An 18481-nucleotide genomic window follows, 5' to 3' on the forward strand; every position below is an offset into this window, starting at 1 on the left:
ATATGCCTATTTGTTCACAATTTGCCTGTCAATCATCCTACGTTCATGTTTGTTTGAAAATTATTTGAAAAAAAAATATAATATTGTGGATAGCCATTCTTCAATTTAAGAACCAAATAAAATAACAGCTACTGCATTTTCCGGACTAAAGGTCATGTGTTTTTTTCTAAATTTTTTGTTGACATATCTTATACAATGGTGCCACTTTCATATCCATAAAACCATTAACACTGACATTACCAATATGAGCGTTTCTTTTTCCAGAGTACACCACGCCGCAAAAGCAATGCCAGCGACGTGCCTCAAACGTCTGTAAATGTTAGTCAGAGGTTGACAATGATGACTCAGCGATGTTACTGGCCAAAGTAGGTAAACTTTTTGACTGCGCTGGAGGACCAGGCCTTCGATGGCTTTGAGTGAAGTGGCTTGGTGGCTCGCAAAAATTTTGTGTACGGAAATGTAGTGCCCTGAAATAGTTAAGTGCAGCATTTTGCGATATATGTACAAGCATGCATAACCGCGCTTCATTGTGCTGACAGAGTTAAAATTGGTGCGTCTCATGCACCAGTGTGACCTATACCAAAATTTCTTTTTTTTTCTTCGAAACCCCCAAAAGTGGGAGGTGCAATTTATACAAAGGTGTGACTGGGAAATACAGTCTGGGAAATACAGTCTGGGAAATACAGTATATAGGTTAAAGACCAAATCAAATAGCAGGACATTCAATTTGCTGTTCAAATTTTTTTTATTATTTGCGCACTACATACTACTTCTTTTATGATACTAGGCGATTTGTTTAAAGACTAGCACCTGTTAACTACAAAAATTAGCTTGTGTTTTATAATATCAAGCCTTAATAAGAATGCAAAGCCTCAATAATTAAGGCAAGCAAGAAACCTAAGCTGAAATTTATTTTCTATAAAACTAGCTAGAAAGTAGTAAAAGCCTACTGCAATGTGGCAAGATCTTACACGTTCTTCACTGACATAGGCTATAAGTACATACTACCCATGTTGAGTGCAGTGGCATGCATAAGGACAACTATAATAACTTACGTGGCCATCAGGCAAATATGCTTACCTCATCAGCAACAAAAAGGCCGCCTTTATTTTTGATTAAATTGTAGGCTTTCTTAAGATAGCCTCTTGGATACTGCACAGAGCCGCCTACACCCTGGTGAGACAGAGAAAGCAAAAATAGTGAGCAACAAAACTCAGGAACTGAGGTATTTCATTGTATATTTTGTTGATAAACGAAGTAGTTTGAGAATTAGCAATGGTTAGGTGTGTTATATTGCTCACATGTTTCCATGCAGTAGCATTCTACATGTCGTCGCAGGTCTACTGCAGGAGGGGTATGTCATCAAGTTTCCCTAGTGAGTGTGACACTGAGAAAAGGAAAGAGGAGAGACAGTGGAATATCTCCAGAGGAGAGGAGTGCCGTGACTGGGTGGAGTGAGTGCTAATGACACCACCTGAATCACCTAGAGAAATAGAAACGGCAAGCATGAGACTGGAGAAGGCATTCCATAGTAAACAGAGAGGGTAGTATAGAAGGAGGGTAGCGCTGGCGCTGCTGCCGAAAAACATATAGCCATAAAGCCTAGGTGGATAGACAGCAGTGCAGTGCACTGTGAAGATACCCGTGCATTGCACAGCGTGGTTTAAAAGCGGTTGGGGTGGTGAAGCACTGATGCAAACAGGTACTACAAATGAAGAGTGTGCCTTGCTTTGATTTCAAAATGCAGAGGCTAAGCAACAGTGTCAGCAGCAAGAAGAACATAAGGAGAGCACCATGAAGGTAAAGTGCGAGCCAAACCCATTCATACTAGTGGATACAGCTCACTCAAGCGTAATATAAGGAGGCCCCCAATTTTTCTGTTCTATGACAAAAACTCATAAACTGCAACAAATGTATTTGTTTAGAGCTATACTAAACATCAAAACTAACTTTAATTCTTAGCTGTTAGAAGCATGTATTTAAAGATGGTTACCTTAACAAAACAAAAAAATGTTGAAAAAAATATTGCCATAATTCTGCAGCACTCAGTGGCTGGAAAATATGTATCAGTGGACCTAATGCCACAGATAAATTGTAAGGTGCAAAGCAACAGACAATCACTAACAGAAGGGAAACATGGGACAATATTTGTCTGTTTCTGATTGTCTGTTCTTTATTAGCTCACGAGTATGCCACCATTGCATATTTTGTACAATGGCATGAAATTTGATAACAGAAAAACACTAATATCATCATTTACTGCTTGGTAAATATTAACTGTACGGAATGACATAACAATGTTTTGTTGGGAATGTTGGGTGAAAGCAACTATTGTCCCAGCTAAGCTTGCTGACATAGTGCATTACAAAGGTAAGTAAACAAATTATTCCCACTCTGGCAGCAAAATTAATTCTAATAATTTTTCAGGAAAAGCCCCTTATGATTTTTCTACATAGTCATTCATGTCTTCAAAACACTTTTCCCCATCAATAAACAAGCTTTTGCACTCTCTCCTTTAAAAATGTTTTCCACAAATGCACAAATCCACAAAAGTCTACAAATGTATCATTGCATACCTCTTCATCGGACAAGAATCTTCATCCTCCTAGAGCTTCCTTTAAGGGACCACACAAACAGGTGTGGTTGTGAAAATGTTAGCACCAGATACACCTTCAAGCCAAACAAATAGAATAACTGTGCACTATTCTTCTTTGATGCAGATAACAATTAGGGCAGCCTTTATCTTTTGCTTAACACTTACTGGAGAGACAGTGATCCCATAGGCAGTGACAAGACAATATGATGAAAAAAAATTTTTTTTAGGGAACAAGAGTGTGGAACGTTTTTGACTCACCCTCATATTTACAAAGCTGCACCTTCAGTAGTGCAGTCTACACTTACCAGCACCAAACCTCTTCAGCTAAGCAGGTAAATGATGGTTATATAACAGTGAGCTGCATATAGTGTTTATACATATAAGAGAGTGATTAGCTATAAGAGCTGCATATAGGTGCATACAGTGTTTCTGAAGTTCCAGCTGCAGTCACTTGAAAACCATGCAAAAACTATATGCACCCAGGACATTTGTAATGCTAATGTGTAAGATAACAATGCAGCCCGAGCTGCTTACAACTCGCATTATACAATCCAATTTATTAAACTTCATTATACCAACTCCTGTTTAGTACAAATAAAGATAGTCAAATTTCATTAAACTACCCTGACTCCATCCAGCGGTGCTGTATATAAAACAGTCATATGCAAAGAAATATTAACACTGTTATTGGCATGTACTGCTATCATCAGCTCAACAAACAAAACTTAGTGAAAAGGTCAGAAAATACCTGTATGCTCTCAGCAAAAAACGCTGCCACCCTCTTCTTGGAGACACACTGCTGTAGTACTTCACTGAGCTGGTTAGCATAGTGAGAGGCAGCCTGACATTCTGTACCACATGAACAGGTACGGTGTGCCTGGACTGGGGAGTCGCGACACTTGGAGCCACCCCAAACACCTCGATATGGATCAGGATTCATTGCCTAAAAGAAACAATGTTACACTCTGAACCTAACGCAATTTTGTAAAAAAAAATGCAACAAACTTTCTCCACTATGCAATAATTTTTTTTTTTTCAGATTACATATATCGATTTGGTTTTCAAGTTATTACTAGCTGTACTCATGAGTGATTTTTCAGCTGACATTTCAGTGACTCATATGGCTTACATAAGCAGGTTAACTTTTGCTATGACACAAATAACCATTATTCATAAATGTGGCTGTATCCATGAACATGTGGCCCATTACAAGGAGGTCATGTGAATTACAATAATACCTCTTCAAAGCTCAATGCTCCTCATGTTAGCAGAGCATGCAGTTACAGCTGTCACTTAGTATATTGAACAAATTCATGAACTGTACTATACATATATGATATGCAAAATATGGAACACTTCAGATTTGCACGCTCTAGTCTTGTGACGGTGCACTGGTGTACTATGATGCTGGAATGAAATGCAAACAGGAGAAACTATAAGGCACATTTCCCCTTCCACATTCACCTGTTTGAATGTCACTGGTGGAGCTTTCTCATGGATGCTTGGTTTCAGGCAAGAGCATATTTGGTACCAAGTTGAACCACAGTGACACATTGTAATTTCAAGCAATTATGTGTCAAAGGTGTCCTTATTTCTCTCTCCCTTTTCACATCCGACTAAGGTCTGTCTGTACATACTGCCACAAGTGCACATAATTGGATACCTGCATATAAATTAAACATGATTGCAGCTACACCCCAACCACTTCTTTGTCTTATATTTTAGTAATAGTGCTCATCAAGGTAACCAGTTACACCTAACTCTTGTATAGTCGGTCCTGTTCCATATTAGTGAAGTTGCACTGGCAGCAATATAAGTTAAAGGGGCACTACAGGAAATAGTAAGTCCAGCTAGATTAACTAATTAGGCTTCTGTAGTAACAAATTCATGATTCATAGCAAGAACAGAGCTTTTGTAAGCAAGAAAATCACTCAAATGGAAAATTGGAGTGGTGCCTGTTGTGGACTATGGTAGCTCTCACGCAATGTCAACACTAGCTGATTCACAAAGAGCGGCATAGAGGGAGTTCATGTGGAGAATACATCAGCTCGTCCGTTTTGGCACAGGCGGTTCAAATTGAGCAGCAGCAGCAGCAGCGGGACTTTCGGTAGCAATCTTCTACACAAGAAAGTGATATATTCACGCACAAAAAATGACTATTTCTAGACAAATAATTCACCAATCTAGCTCTACTGAATATTTTCCTTTTGTGCACCTTTAACACCTTCCCACACACATAAATTACTGAACCTATTTATGTATTGTGCACTCACATGAAATACGCCAAAGCTGGATGGTATGTGATGCTTGAAGTTGCCAACAGCACACAAGCTGGCACAGTATGGGCTCATGCCATGGTAAGCATTTCTGTACCGACAAAATAACATTGTCATTGTTACTATAGTCAGCTCCAGATGCCTTCATACTGGTGCCTTGTAAGTGAAGAAATACATCTATAAACAAATATTCACCTGATCCTTCTGGACATTATAATTCAAACCTACCAATACAAACTAGCTGTATCTTTGCCCATAACATGTGTAAAAATTATGAAATATACAGCATAAATATAGAAGAATGTTTGAGTACACATTTTTACTAACTTTAAATGCAAGTTTGTAAGGCCAACTTCAAACATTCAAAGCTGTGAAAAAATGCTGCACAGAGGCTTCTTTCCAATGTAAATGTGCACCACTGTTTGTTGTTTTCCATGTCCAAGTCATGTACAATGTATAAGCTCAAACAAAAAATAAATAAATAAGAAACGGCTGCACTGTAAGCTTGAAATAATGGTATAGCATCAAATGTGTGCAACATTAAGTAATATTATTGGCTAAATTATTTATTTATTCAATTTTATTAATGGGAATATCATACTAAAATTTATGACAACTAATGAGCTATAGATAAATGTCCACTGGGGAAAAGCTGCAACCTGGGATAGTTGGCAAATACAACTGTGATTCACAACTGCGTTCACAACTGTGATTAAGCACCTTGAAATAAAATATGGAGACAGAGGAGATGTAAACATGTGAAGACAGGAACATTGTTTTCCTTGTTTCAATCCATGGCACTTTGGTTGTATGTGTGAACATCCAAAGGGATGTTTTTGGCTTTTGTGACTGTTCAGGAGAAAATTTAAAGATGAAATTCTATCCCACAGATACTGACAGTTTGCTCTGCTAAAATAAAGAATGTTTAATTCAGATGACACAAGGAATAAGTGTGTTAGGTGCATATATCCTTGGAGGAAGGCCAATATTACCACACTAAATAATAAAACAGGCTACATGATTCTAAGTTGCTTTACTTATTTCTGTGCAAATTGCTTAGCAGGTTGTCAAATGTGCATGGATTGTCTCGCACAAAGACTCCTTTTACTACATCCTGGTTGTGAATTTGCTTGAACTGTGTCAAGAGGGTGGAGAAACAAATGAGCCCATCCAAAATTTATGCTCAAGTTGCATCAGAAATGAAGATGGTCACTGCAGCATCTTAAAAGATTTGAGAATGAAAAGCATGAGAAAAAAAACAACCAAAGGGGGAGATAAATGAAATAAAATTTGAAAAACACAAGTCTCACAGCTGAATGCATATATTATGTTTCCTCAGTGCAGTGACTGTGCAGCCAAAAATAAAAATGTGACATTTTCTATTTCATGCAAAGAGCTTAAAATTTGGCAACAGTACCACCTCAGAGCAATAATGTCATATGCTCCTGTGTAAAGCCGTGCCATCATCATGGCCAGATCATTGGCCTCTGAGCCACTGTTAGTGAAGTAGCACACCTACACAAAAGAGAATGAAATGCACCGAATGGAATGTATAAATAGCAAAGCCTCATGTAGTTCAACCACATATTTTCTACTATAATCAATGAACAAGCACAAACTATGCAAAGTAACAGAGCTCTGTAATACAGTACTTGTAATAAATGCTAAGAGCTTTCAAGGAAGGAATGTAAAGGCAAAATAGTAATTAAATAATCTTTTTATGAGGTCATACAACATAAAATTTATAGGTCAAGCTCTGATGTTAAATTCTTGGGAACTTTCATAGCTGCGTAGAGTTCCAGTAGGTGACCAATTGGTAGCATGGCTAAAGAAAAGTTCAAGACAACTGTTATTTTCTTTTTTTACCTAAAGCTGTGAAAGCCCCATCACTTTTTACTAAAATCTGACATTCCAGAGCTAGAATAGCTCTGAAAAGTCACGTTTCAGGAAGTTTTCGTTCGTTTTCTCAGTTTTAATAGTTGTTCCCAGCGAGGTAGACTTCTGCTGAATGTTAATCTTTACATTTAGACTCATTACAATATGGTAATAGTTAAATAATCTATAGATTGTAATGAAGTAATACACACACCCAACACTTCTCATTTGCCACCTTGTTTTAGCTGTGATACAGCAGCTTGCTAGTTGTGTTTGCAGCAGCCTTGCTTCATTACGATACACAAATAGGCTCAGTCTTTTGCACTATACAGCAACAAAGATGAAATGCATTTGAAGCCAATGAGTCAAGAAAACAACTCTGACTGGGTAACTATTAATCACTACATGATATGATGCTTTAAGAGTGTGGACTGTCAAAGTGGACACATACAATAGAACCTTTTACAGATTTTTTTTCCATAGCAGCTATACATGAACATAGCAAAAACTTCATTTCATAAGACGAAGCTACAAACATAGCTGCGAAAATATCAAATGGACCAATATGCAATTTCTAATAATTGCTGTTAAACAACATACTTTACATATAAACAATGAATTTTATTCAGTGAAAGCTAGCACACACAATGTGCTAGTATCATCTCACTTTCAGGTCACCAGGCATCTTTGCAGCAAGTTTTTCAGCAAACTCGTGCACTGAGGGGTAAAGATACAAATTAGATGTATGCCAGAGCTGGTTCAGTTGGTTCTCAGCAGCTGCAACTACTTTCCTGCAAGTGCAAAGAACAGTAAAATTACCTCCAAAGCAAAACTGAGGGGAAAATCAAAACCAAAAATAAGGCAGCATACATAGTTGCAGCAATTTTGGAATTATCTATACAGACACAAAATAAAATGAAAACAAAAGCTGCAAATAGAGGCTACTCTTGCAAATTGATTTTTTTTTTCCAACCAGATGTGGTCATCTTCTCAGATCTTCCCCTTCTTCTCGTTCATTACATTACAAGGCTCTCAAATCCAGCAACATTGATACATTCAGGTAGCATGTGTGGGTTTATTGACCAGTTGCCATCACCCAAATAGATCATGTACTCGCGACGCCTGCGGCAGAAAGGATGTTCCGCATCTACCGCCAAGGTTTGTGAGTAGTGGTGCTGGATAACACCCCCAGGGTTAGTTCTAGTAGCAAAACATAAACACCCCAGAAAGGGGACGGGAAAACGGCGATGCGGTAGCTCAACTTGTAGAGCATCGCACGCGTTATGCGAAAACACAGGTTCATATCCCACCTGCGGCCAGTTGGTTATTCATCCACTTTGATTTCCATTAATTTATCATTTCTTTAATTCAATCAGTAAGTAGAAGTAATTTCCCCTATGCTCTGTCCTTGGTGTCTTTGTTTGTTGGCTTCTTATGATTGTGTGTATATATATATATATTACTACACACGTATGTGCCTGCCACACACATCAAAAGGCCTCATGTTCTGAATGGTGCAGCTTCCATGCACTAAAGTCTTTTAAGAATTCAATGACACTTACTAATGAAATAATTATCTGTTCTGTTCTATAGTATTACATGCTTTAACACATTCACTGCGGCATGGGTCACTGCTACATCACAACAGTTATTCCCTCTGTGTGGCTGTAAAATGGCAAGTCTTCCCTGTGGTGCATAAACAATAGCTTTGCGAAAAATCAACACTAATAAAAATTGTTTGTTGCTTATGATTGCAAGCATGGTGGTACCATCGCTTAGGAGCTCAAAAAGAATGCATAAGTGCATGACTCAAATGTGGGTCACAATTAAGCACCTGGGGAACATGATGTGTGACCCACTAGTGGGTATACATAATGATGCACCTCAAAAAGCCTCAAAAAGTGCTGCCATAGTAAACAGCTGTGTTGAGACTCTACATGTGCATAACCAAGCATGAATAAATAAAGTAATGTCACACTGAACTTCTGTGAATTCGACATCAGTTAACTTGACCATGTTTGCAAATACATTATACTTTTCTATGGCAGAAAAGCTCTTTATTTAAAACTTAATATGTGAAACATTGAATAATTCAAATTAGGATTAACAGCTGATGATTAGATTATGAATTCTACTGGTCATGCTGAAGCTACCAAAAGGGATAATTCCTGTTCATGTTGCAGGGCGCACATTACTTACACTTGAGGCAACCCTCTCAAAAGCTGCTCAAGCTTTTAGTCCTGTACTCCTCCTATTCCAAAGGAAATAAAGTTGATTGATTGATTGATTGATTGATTGATTGATTGATTGATTGATTGATTGATTGCAGAGAAGCAAAAGGCAGTGGGACTATGGTATGTACACAAGGACTTTGGAAGACAATGCTGAGAAAAAATGGCTTTCAGAAATGTGGCAATGGCACATAGGTGTGGAAGTGCAGGGAAATGAAAGCAGGAGTTGAAGTACATGCAAGCCAATGAATGTGCAGTGTGAGCGCATTTCTACACACAGTATCATGCGAATAGCAAACCCTTCCAAGCTCTTGGCAATGTTTGCACAGTTGAAGCACACTGAACTGGACTTTTGGAAGTGAAGTGTAAACTGCACTTACTCTGTACTTACAAGAACCTGAAATAACATGTGCATAACATGTGAAAAAGTGCATTTGAGAATTATAACTGCTGAGGCCCGAAGGCTTTTCCAAAACGGAAGAAGTCATGTTGCTTGTTTCACTCACGGGTGGCAGTGACCGACGCTGACTGTAACAATGCCAGCAAACATGTCAAGGTAGCGTTTCCCCTTGTGATCCCAGAGCCACTGCATGTGGCCCTGTGTGAACAGCAAGGGTTCCTTGTACAAGAGGTTGCTGCTCAGACTTGGATTCAAGTGGTGCTTTCGCAGGGCCACAATTTCTGCCCATGGTTTTCCCTGAAGAAAGGTAGGTAACAAGTGCAAGAAACCAGGAACAGCATTGTAACACAAAAGAGCAAGCTTCAGATAATAGGGAAGTTGATAGAATGAAAGCACTCTTCTACTGAGGATAACAAAATGTGTTCCAAAAGTATATGGCACTTCACAGCAAGAAAATAAATTCCATGACATTTAGACATTTTGAGCTGAAGTAATTTCCTTTAGTGGTTCGACTAAGCAAGATCGGTGCCTTGTTTTTGTCATATATTTGATTCTCTACACTGTCCATGTCTTATGACATTGTTTCCCCCTCATCTTTGAAGGTTTGTTGGATAACTGCAAGATTCAAAGATACGAATTAGCACCATGCTCAGCACTCCAGTGAGCATCTGTGCCTCATCTGACTGATGTTCTCTGTAACCAGCATGAATTATTAGATGCTCGACAATAGAATGTGCTAGGTAGCGTGTTATTACATAGCACCTCTGAAACCATAAATATACTCTCTGCATGGCCGAAGTGGTGACGAACAAAAAAGTTAATGAAGCACTATTTTGAACGCAATTATTATGCTGTGTTCAATGTACAATCAAACCCACTTATAAAATGATCCCACTTAATATTCACACACTGTTTGTACAAACAAAAACAGAGAGATCATCACAATTGCATGAGCTAAATGTCACTGTCTCAAGTGTAGCTATACTCCTGATTTTGAAGTTTTTATTCTTGGCAAAAATAATCTAATGTTTTTCATTGTTTGCCAACTTTTGAAACTATGGTAGAATTTGATAGGCACCCTGTGTGAAAATGTCTAAAAGCGGCAATTATTAGTGCTATAATGAGGGCACTGCTCTTATATATGTGCTTTTGGTATACCAAGGAAGCTTAGTGACTGCAAGAGCCTTCCAAAACAGATGTGTTTGGTGAAAATAAAGAAATAGATAATATTGGGTTTATGAATTTCTTATTTTGTTGCATTAGCAATTATATGGACACTCCAGGCGAATGTTCACCATCGTCATCACTGTTGCCGTGAGGTTCCACATATATTTACGGATATGTCTGCTATATGTTTATGCATGTCATATATGCAAAGTAGATGCTATACTGTTCAACCACCAAAGTTGCTCAGACCAGGTCTTACATTCTTGTAAGACCTGGTCCATGCCCGCAAACAAATATCATGAAACATAACATTCACAGCGCATGGCTTTTATCTTAAATATTCTCGGACTATTTAACAATAAAAGTGCAGAACAATATCAGTGATCAAACCTGAAAATGATGTAATTTTACTGGTGCAGCTCTTTATAGGCAGCGTAGTGGCACCTGTGCAATTCCATTACAGGCCCTACACGACGTGTTAAAACTTTTAAGGGGTCCAGAAATTTTGCTGCACCCTTATGTGTCATGTCTACATCAGTTGGGCCCCCATACAGTAAGAACAGAGAAGTTCAAGCACAATGCTAAACCTTGCTATCGCTGTCAGTGCTTGGCCCTTCAGGTGAAACTGGCAATTTTCTTATTTTTTTCCAGAAACCAAATCTACAGCAAAAAGAACATTTCCATTTCTTAAAGATCACTTTCATGGGGAGTTAAGTTATTCTGTTGGTAAATCTTTGAAGAGCATGACTTCATGATATGTGCTCCTTCGTGCGCAGCATGCTTAGCAGGGGACAAGCAAGGTGCAGTTTCTCAAACACTGATACTGCTGCAGCTTTTCTTGATGCAACAAACTAAATGAAAATTTCATAAGCAATACATATTTAGCTATCCTGTGCGAGTACACTCAGAATATGCTAAGTGTCTGTGAATCACAGCATTACACACACTGGCAAATGCAGAAAGTGAAATGTGCCTTCTAGCTTGATTTCCTGTACTTGCATTTCATTCCGGCATGATGGTACCATGGCAATACACAGAATTGAACACAGGCGATAGGACAAAAGTAAACAGGCAAGCTCATCGAGCCTACAGAAACACATTTGCTCATTTACTGCTCACTAACCTGGTAGGGCTTTGGCTTCACATCACATGGTGGGATTTCCGGAATAGATGTTGTCATTTGCCGTGTGGCTTTAATAACTGCAACAAAATATGTGCCCTTTACAAAGTAATAATAAGCCTACCACACAACGCAATGAGGTATATTTAACATTGTAAAAGCTTAAAAGCATCCACTGCAATTGCTTTCATATTAAGACTACAGAATTAAATGCCATGTTATCAGTACAGGAGTCTTCATAGCACAATGCCACAAAAAATACTTATAGTTGCTATTAAATTCAACTTATTCTATAACTCTGTTAACAAAGATAATAAAATATATGCTGAGACTACTGGCTTAGCTTCCAGTACAGCCTTGCCTCTAATGCTCCATACAACAAACTTCACAGCCCTTCAACACTTCTTACAATCTAATGTCATTACTGAACTGTCAAAAGTCAGGAAATATGTATTCAACATGTGCAGCCACGTCTTGTAATTTGGAGCACCGAACAGGCTTCAGATATTTCACCACAGACTGTTCACATTAACAGATTCACCAAATGTTGTGAAGGTTTACTTCTTTATAAACAATAATACAATACAGATACCAGCCATACTTCTTTTTAACTAATCTTTTTAAATCATTCTTTCAGCAGCACAATCCTGCCACTGCAATTCATGAACAAAAACTTTTAGGGTGCGTGCTACTACAGTAGAATTGAGGGAAGCCCCGTGCTCAAAGTATGTCCATTTAGCAGAAACCCTCAGCCTGGCACCAGTCATGTCAGCATACATTGAGCATGAAGAGCAAGAAGAGTAAAAAAAAAAGTGTGGAGTCCTGATAAGCGGAAGCTGATGGCGTTTTCAAACAAGAACGCCAACGTGACTTTTGGTACTGGCATAATGTCCACATATCTTCTAGTGAAGTACACATCTAGGAGGAGGACACTCATGGGGAGGGTTGCGAAGGCGAGAGAAACCGCTCGCTCGTCTTCAAGCTCAGATTTGTTTCGGGACACTTTAAGAAGTGAAACTGTACACTTTTCTATAGGCTCTTTTTTTTTTTTCTAAACAAAGCTTTCTTTGTGTTTCTGTGTGCCTGTTGGTTGATCTCTTGCCGAGTAAAGTGGGCCAATCTTGAACACCGTGTAATAGTAAACTGGACTGGTCCCGGAGATGGTGTAATCAAAAGTCGGCCCATTCAAAGACTGTGTGTAATTAAATGTGGTGACTTTGTGGGCTGACCCTTACACCAGTGCATGATCTGTGTCCTCCCAAGGGCTTTAATGTGGTTAGTAACGTGCACCAATCCTGCAGGCATTGCAATCCCCATAATGCTATCACATATTAAGTGGTATTCACATGGGGAACTTCTCCCGAGGATAACATAGATGTAGATCCTAAGGATATACTGGCACGTAGCCACTATGGGGGATTGGCCAGATGGATAATGCAGGACCATCTATAACATCATTTCCAGTAAGCCTCCTCTACCTCCCCGGCTAACGACAAGATCACGTGCCTAGCAGATGCACGTGCAAAGGCTTGGTGCTTCTCCATCCCTGCAGGGAGCTCCGAGGGGCCTTGCTGCCTCATGAAAACATGACAAAAACGTGATGTAGTGGTCATGTGGTGTGCACTTCGTGCCATGGGGAGGTGGATTTCTCCCTTATGTGAATACTGCTTTATAGTTAGTCAGCTGTAGCATCACAACCTAGCTTCTCTGCCTCTTCCCCTAGCTTTGACGTCAGTGTCTCACTGAGCATATATAGCGGGAAATCTCCCACAGAGGTGTGGTGCAGAGAAGAAATGCGCACAAAAAACATCTACAGGACAAAAGAGATCTGCAAAGGACGTCTCATCAAACAGACTTAGTGAGAGGCCTCTATAGTCGTATGGCGAAGGCGATTGATTGATCACGTCTTCATCAGGGTTGTTGAGGCATTAAACATACATAGCTATGTTTCATACTTCTTTGTACATCCACCTTTGCTCACAATGCTTCCTACAACACTCATAAAATGTCACACTTGACTGCAAGCCATCAGTGCATTCATGTTGCATGTCATGAGCCCATATGTGAACTAGTGTTTGCATAGCAGAATTAAGGTGTAAACAATTGCGTAAGTTGGAAATAAGATATAATGGGAAACATCATGCACCTCTTTGCATAGTATTTAATTGAAACGATTCAAGAAAGCTTTGTTTAATGTAGATTCCAACAAATGTGCTGGATATGCTGTAATTCTTTTAAAATACCTCTGTGAACTAAATTAAGTATGTTACAATAGTATAAAAACAAACAAAGATTAGGAAAGATTGGCATAACTTTCATTAGCTAATACAACATAGACTGCAAATGGCTGCCAGCATCACTAACTTTTTTCACTTCATCGCTGGTGTATGACTGCCTTGTACACCATGGCAGGGCTGATGTGAAGTCCTTAAAAACATGGCACACACCCACAAGAAAGATTGGCCAGAGAGCCAGAAATGAAGTAATTTCGCAAATTAATGCCAATACTTGCCAGAAACACATACACACACATACAAATCAAAACAAAGAAAAAGAAGTGGGAAAGACTTGTAAGAAAATGAGAAAATATCTAATAATTAAAAGAACATGAAAAAAAAAAAAGGCAACGACGCTACGCTTGCAGCAGAGATTGCAAGCATATATGAATTTGTTGAGTGCAGCACAATATGTCCTATTGCTATAGCCAAATTAACTGAACAGCTCGAAATAATAAATTGCAAACATACATTGAAAATACAAGGTGGTGAAGGAGTTCAAAATTTTTTCTGGAACTGAAGGTAAAGTAACGGCTTTAAAGAAGGAAATGACAAATTGGTTCTTCTTCATTAAAAGGAAGCAAAGGTTGGAGATCAAGAAGCAAGACTGGTAAAGGTGAAAATTTAGGGATGGAATTCTACAGCAGACTGGTCAATATCACCGCACAATGATGCAAAAAGCATTGATACACGTTCCGTGGAAAGTATAAATGCTGCAAGGCAACTGAATATAGGAGGACGGACAATTGAGAGCACTTAAATACTGAAATGAGAATTTGTCAGAAGAGAAAAAGACAGAGAAACATGAGGCCTTAGAATTGATGCGCTGGTTCATAAAGATATTTTTGTTTCTGAAGGTGCATAGGGTGGCAAGGACTGTACTGTAACCAACAGTAAAGGAGGCAAGCATCTTGTGCTAGACGCTAGAGGTGTTTCGGGGTATGTATGTGATTGGCACTAAATGAAGCATATACAGAGACGTAATAAGCAAGAGCAAGGTTTCAGTTCAATAAACATATTGGTTATGTTGGAAATAAATTTGCCTAGGTGTTCCAGATCAGTTTTTCTATGCCAGACTAGAGCGCACTAGCTCAGGTTGACCTCTCTGTCTTTCCTGTCAATAAATTCTCTTCTATATTCTATGCCAGGCAGCAACTTGAGGGCACCATACCATGCCAAAGAAGCATAGTACCTATCCTCCTCTACCTCCCCGGTGAAAGACAAGGTCACGTGCCAAAAAGAAAAGCTATCAATGCAAACCATAGCAGTGCATGAGCAGTTTAATGCCACACTTGACGTCAGAAATCAGGTACGTGGTAAAAAACTATTTAACATATAAAGGGCTAATATATGTGAAGTGCTAACATCATTGTTGCTTTTGTTTGGGATTTACTTGCTAAATACGTCAAAACACACGTGTGGCAAATAATGATGAAAACTATTTAGGTTCCTGCCTTCGCAGGTGAAAACCGTACTTTCGAAAATGTGCCACATATATCTCTAACGATTGTTTTCCTTCGGTTTTTTGGGCCGTGGTTGACCACAGCGATAACAGCTGCGTGCGGGCCAATCACGAAGGGGAAAGAACGGAAAAAGTCGTCTCAGAATTTAGCACTGTGGGCATTCGGTGCGAGCAAAATGCGCACGCGCGTAGTGTTCGTACACTTGTAACAAGCGCGATATGATTTAGCAACGCAGTACAAGTTACAGACATTTTATAAGAAAAAATAGCAGACATACCCCACTCAGGTCTAACCGCACGAAGCACGAAATGTTTTAGGTGCATTTTCTTGCGGCCGCTCGTTTTACACAACTGTCGGTGGACTTGTTGGAAGCAAGTGTTCGAAATTGGCAGAAAACCAACGGTTTCGCCACGCATCTACGCCCTTTCACACACGTGTTCTGTTACATCGACTGCGCTATCACACGAAAGTACCCACACGAAAGCAGATATATCCACGCATTTATATTTTTCCTTAACGGAACGAGTGGAATATGGTTTCAGTGATATCAGCGTGCAGTTGGCACACTGGATAAGTGCGGCTATGAGGAAGGCCGCACATAAAATATTAGCGCGACGTCGAGCTCAAGCCACCCAGGCTTTGCTACCAGCGATAATGAAGCTACGTAATCTGCGTCGGAAAAATAAAAAAAAATAAAATAAAAAGGAACAAAAAGAAAAAATAACTGAGCTTTTCACTGAATGCGCGGCGGCAGCACTAGAGAACTGACGCCAAGCGACGAAGCATTGACACCAAGCCACTCAGTGACTACTATTGTGAAGTGCTCGAAATTTATTGATTTCGTTTCCTTGCCACGCATAACTTGCCGTGCCTTGCAAGGCTGCCACGCTGCTTAAAATGTGTATGTGGAACATGGAGGAAGTTCTTCCTCCACGATCTGGAAACTCGTGCAACACCCATGTAACAAAGCCTTCTTGTACGTACACTGTAGCCATATGCAACGCCTCCAAGAGCCATTGCGTTGCTATACGTCCCCACAAGCATAGAGTTTCCTACAAAAATTACTAGAGGGAACTCTGGCGCTAGTGTCTATGGGAGCTGCAATGGGAGCAGTTGTCCCAGCATGGGAATTATGGGAAGTACATGGATTTGCCTAAACTTCGTCTTTTTGGCTTCAAACGGCTTTGTGACTTTCTAAACTCGTCATTTTCAACAGTGTATTGCGTAATAAGATAACCATCTATAAAGTTGCCAGACAGCAGGATTCGAACACAGGGACTCTAGCACAGAAGCCTGATATTGAAACCATTAAGCCACGGACGCATGTATCGACAAGCGAATGAAACGTCCTTATGAATTTATCGCGGGCATGCCAGTGCCTTGAGACGCTTGGCGCGTTTCGATTTGGCCACCTGGACAAGCTCAATCGTTGCAATTAATAGCAATTGTACGCGTTCCCGGCACCTTCTGCACTTCGAAGAATATAGATTGCGCTGAAATATACGACAATAAGATTTATATAGCGTAATATACAAAGCCTTAAGAACGTCTGAATCCACAAGCACGAAGATCAGACAAATCCATGTACTTCCCATCGTTCCCAACGAGCACATCGAAATTGGATTTCACCGCTCTTTCTGCGCACGCCATTCCCATGGTAGGACAACGACTGCAGCGCCAGAGTTCCCTCTAGTACTTTTTGTAGGAAACTCTATGCCCACAAGCCAACGTGGTCTATAGCTCTACTCTACCATAGAGTTTCCTACAAGAATTTTGTAGGAAACTCTATGTACTCTACCATAGAGTTCCATAGAGTTTCAACTCTACCATAGAGTTTCATACAATAATGACTAGAGGGAACTCTGGCGCTAGTGTCCATGGGAGCTGCAACAAGTACGGTTGTACAGTTGTACCATGGTGTCCGTTTATTTGGCGTCTTTATATTTTATAATGAACAGCTACCAACTAGCCCAACAGGAAGTGGTTTTAAGATATAGTTTGTCACATGTTTGTACATTTCATGGAGGAAGGAAACTCAAGAGAAGCCCTGACGTAAGTCTCTGTGAAGTGAAGCCGGAAGTTGGCATTGCTCATGGCGTTGCTCCGCCTATCGGGCCAGCCATGGAGGAAGGAAACTCAAAAGAGGCCCTGACGTCACTCTTTCTGAAGCGAAGTGAAGCCGGAAGTTGGCGTTGCTCCGCCTATCACGTCAGCTCTCCTCTCTTGTTTATATTTCCCGCGAAACCACGCCGCGCTGCGCGCAACCGGGCTGCTCGGACGCGCGCACTCTGCAACAATACTACACAATCGCGATGTCTTATTGCATTACCGTTGCCGAAGTAATGTTTTCGAAGTTTATAATGAACTTCGAAAATTGGGCCGTGAGGTCGAATCGGCCGCTTTTACCGGCTTTTATGAAAATAAACATGCCTTATAAGGCCAGCCAACTGAACTGTACTCATCAAAACCGCAGGTACCGGCCGCTGCCCAGTTCTTGCGGGTTCTTAAAAAAAGGTCACCTTTATCGCTGCCTTCTACTTGCTTTTCTCTGCTTGGCTTTCCTGGGGCTCTCAGACGGTCTTGCGAGCTAGACGTCTGGCGATACGAAAAAAATGTACGCATTCTCACTGCACTGCATGCAAGAACGCGTACTGAGACACGCACGACACACCGACCCATTTGCGATCCATTTGGAGTTTATGAGCACAAACACATTCTCGCTTGAGGAAGCGTCGTGCTTTATTGAACAAACTTCGGGTGGCCGTGCATATACGACAGCGCGCCGGCGCGCGGAGGCAGCATGTCATTTCTGACTCCGCGTTTAGATTCGATCATTGACTGCGCGCGCCCTAAGGTGCCTTAAATACCACGGTAAGTGAAGCTTCACGGAACCAAAATTTTGCAATAGCCGGCGCACGGTGCAGAACAGTACGCGCGTAGAACCGGCCTACGTGCGACCATGGCACAACCGTACATACACTTTAATGTGTTCGCAGGTGTACCTCTATGGGCACGTTCTGTGGAGCCTTGCCGACTCTTGCAGCGCACAGATAAGATACGCCTGACGTAGGGATGAT

General features: G+C 40.3%; 1 protein-coding gene across 5 annotated transcripts in view; it reads right to left on the reverse strand.

The window, feature by feature from the left end:
- The window catches only part of LOC142590061 (alanine--glyoxylate aminotransferase 2, mitochondrial), a 50717-nt gene that overhangs the window by 31559 nt on the left and 677 nt on the right, over positions 1 to 18481 (reverse strand). Inside the window, exons 2-9 of one of the 5 annotated variants that reach the window (XM_075701906.1) lie at positions 17924 to 17999; positions 11669 to 11745; positions 9485 to 9675; positions 7415 to 7538; positions 6293 to 6387; positions 4870 to 4963; positions 3345 to 3539; positions 1081 to 1173 (exon numbers count right to left, since the gene is read on the reverse strand). In XM_075701906.1, the coding sequence (XP_075558021.1) occupies positions 1081 to 1173; positions 3345 to 3539; positions 4870 to 4963; positions 6293 to 6387; positions 7415 to 7538; positions 9485 to 9675; positions 11669 to 11745; positions 17924 to 17999 (945 nt within the window). Of the gene's footprint in view, positions 1 to 1080; positions 1174 to 3344; positions 3540 to 4869; positions 4964 to 6292; positions 6388 to 7414; positions 7539 to 9484; positions 9676 to 11668; positions 11746 to 14029; positions 14053 to 15681; positions 16140 to 16388; positions 16413 to 17923; positions 18000 to 18481 lie in introns of those variants that run through there. The other 4 variants (XM_075701926.1, XM_075701913.1, XM_075701936.1 and 1 more) reach the window with 4 other exon arrangements.

Source organism: Dermacentor variabilis, chromosome 1 (assembly GCF_050947875.1).
Source record: "Dermacentor variabilis isolate Ectoservices chromosome 1, ASM5094787v1, whole genome shotgun sequence".
Classification (NCBI taxonomy): Eukaryota; Metazoa; Arthropoda; class Arachnida; order Ixodida; family Ixodidae; genus Dermacentor; species Dermacentor variabilis.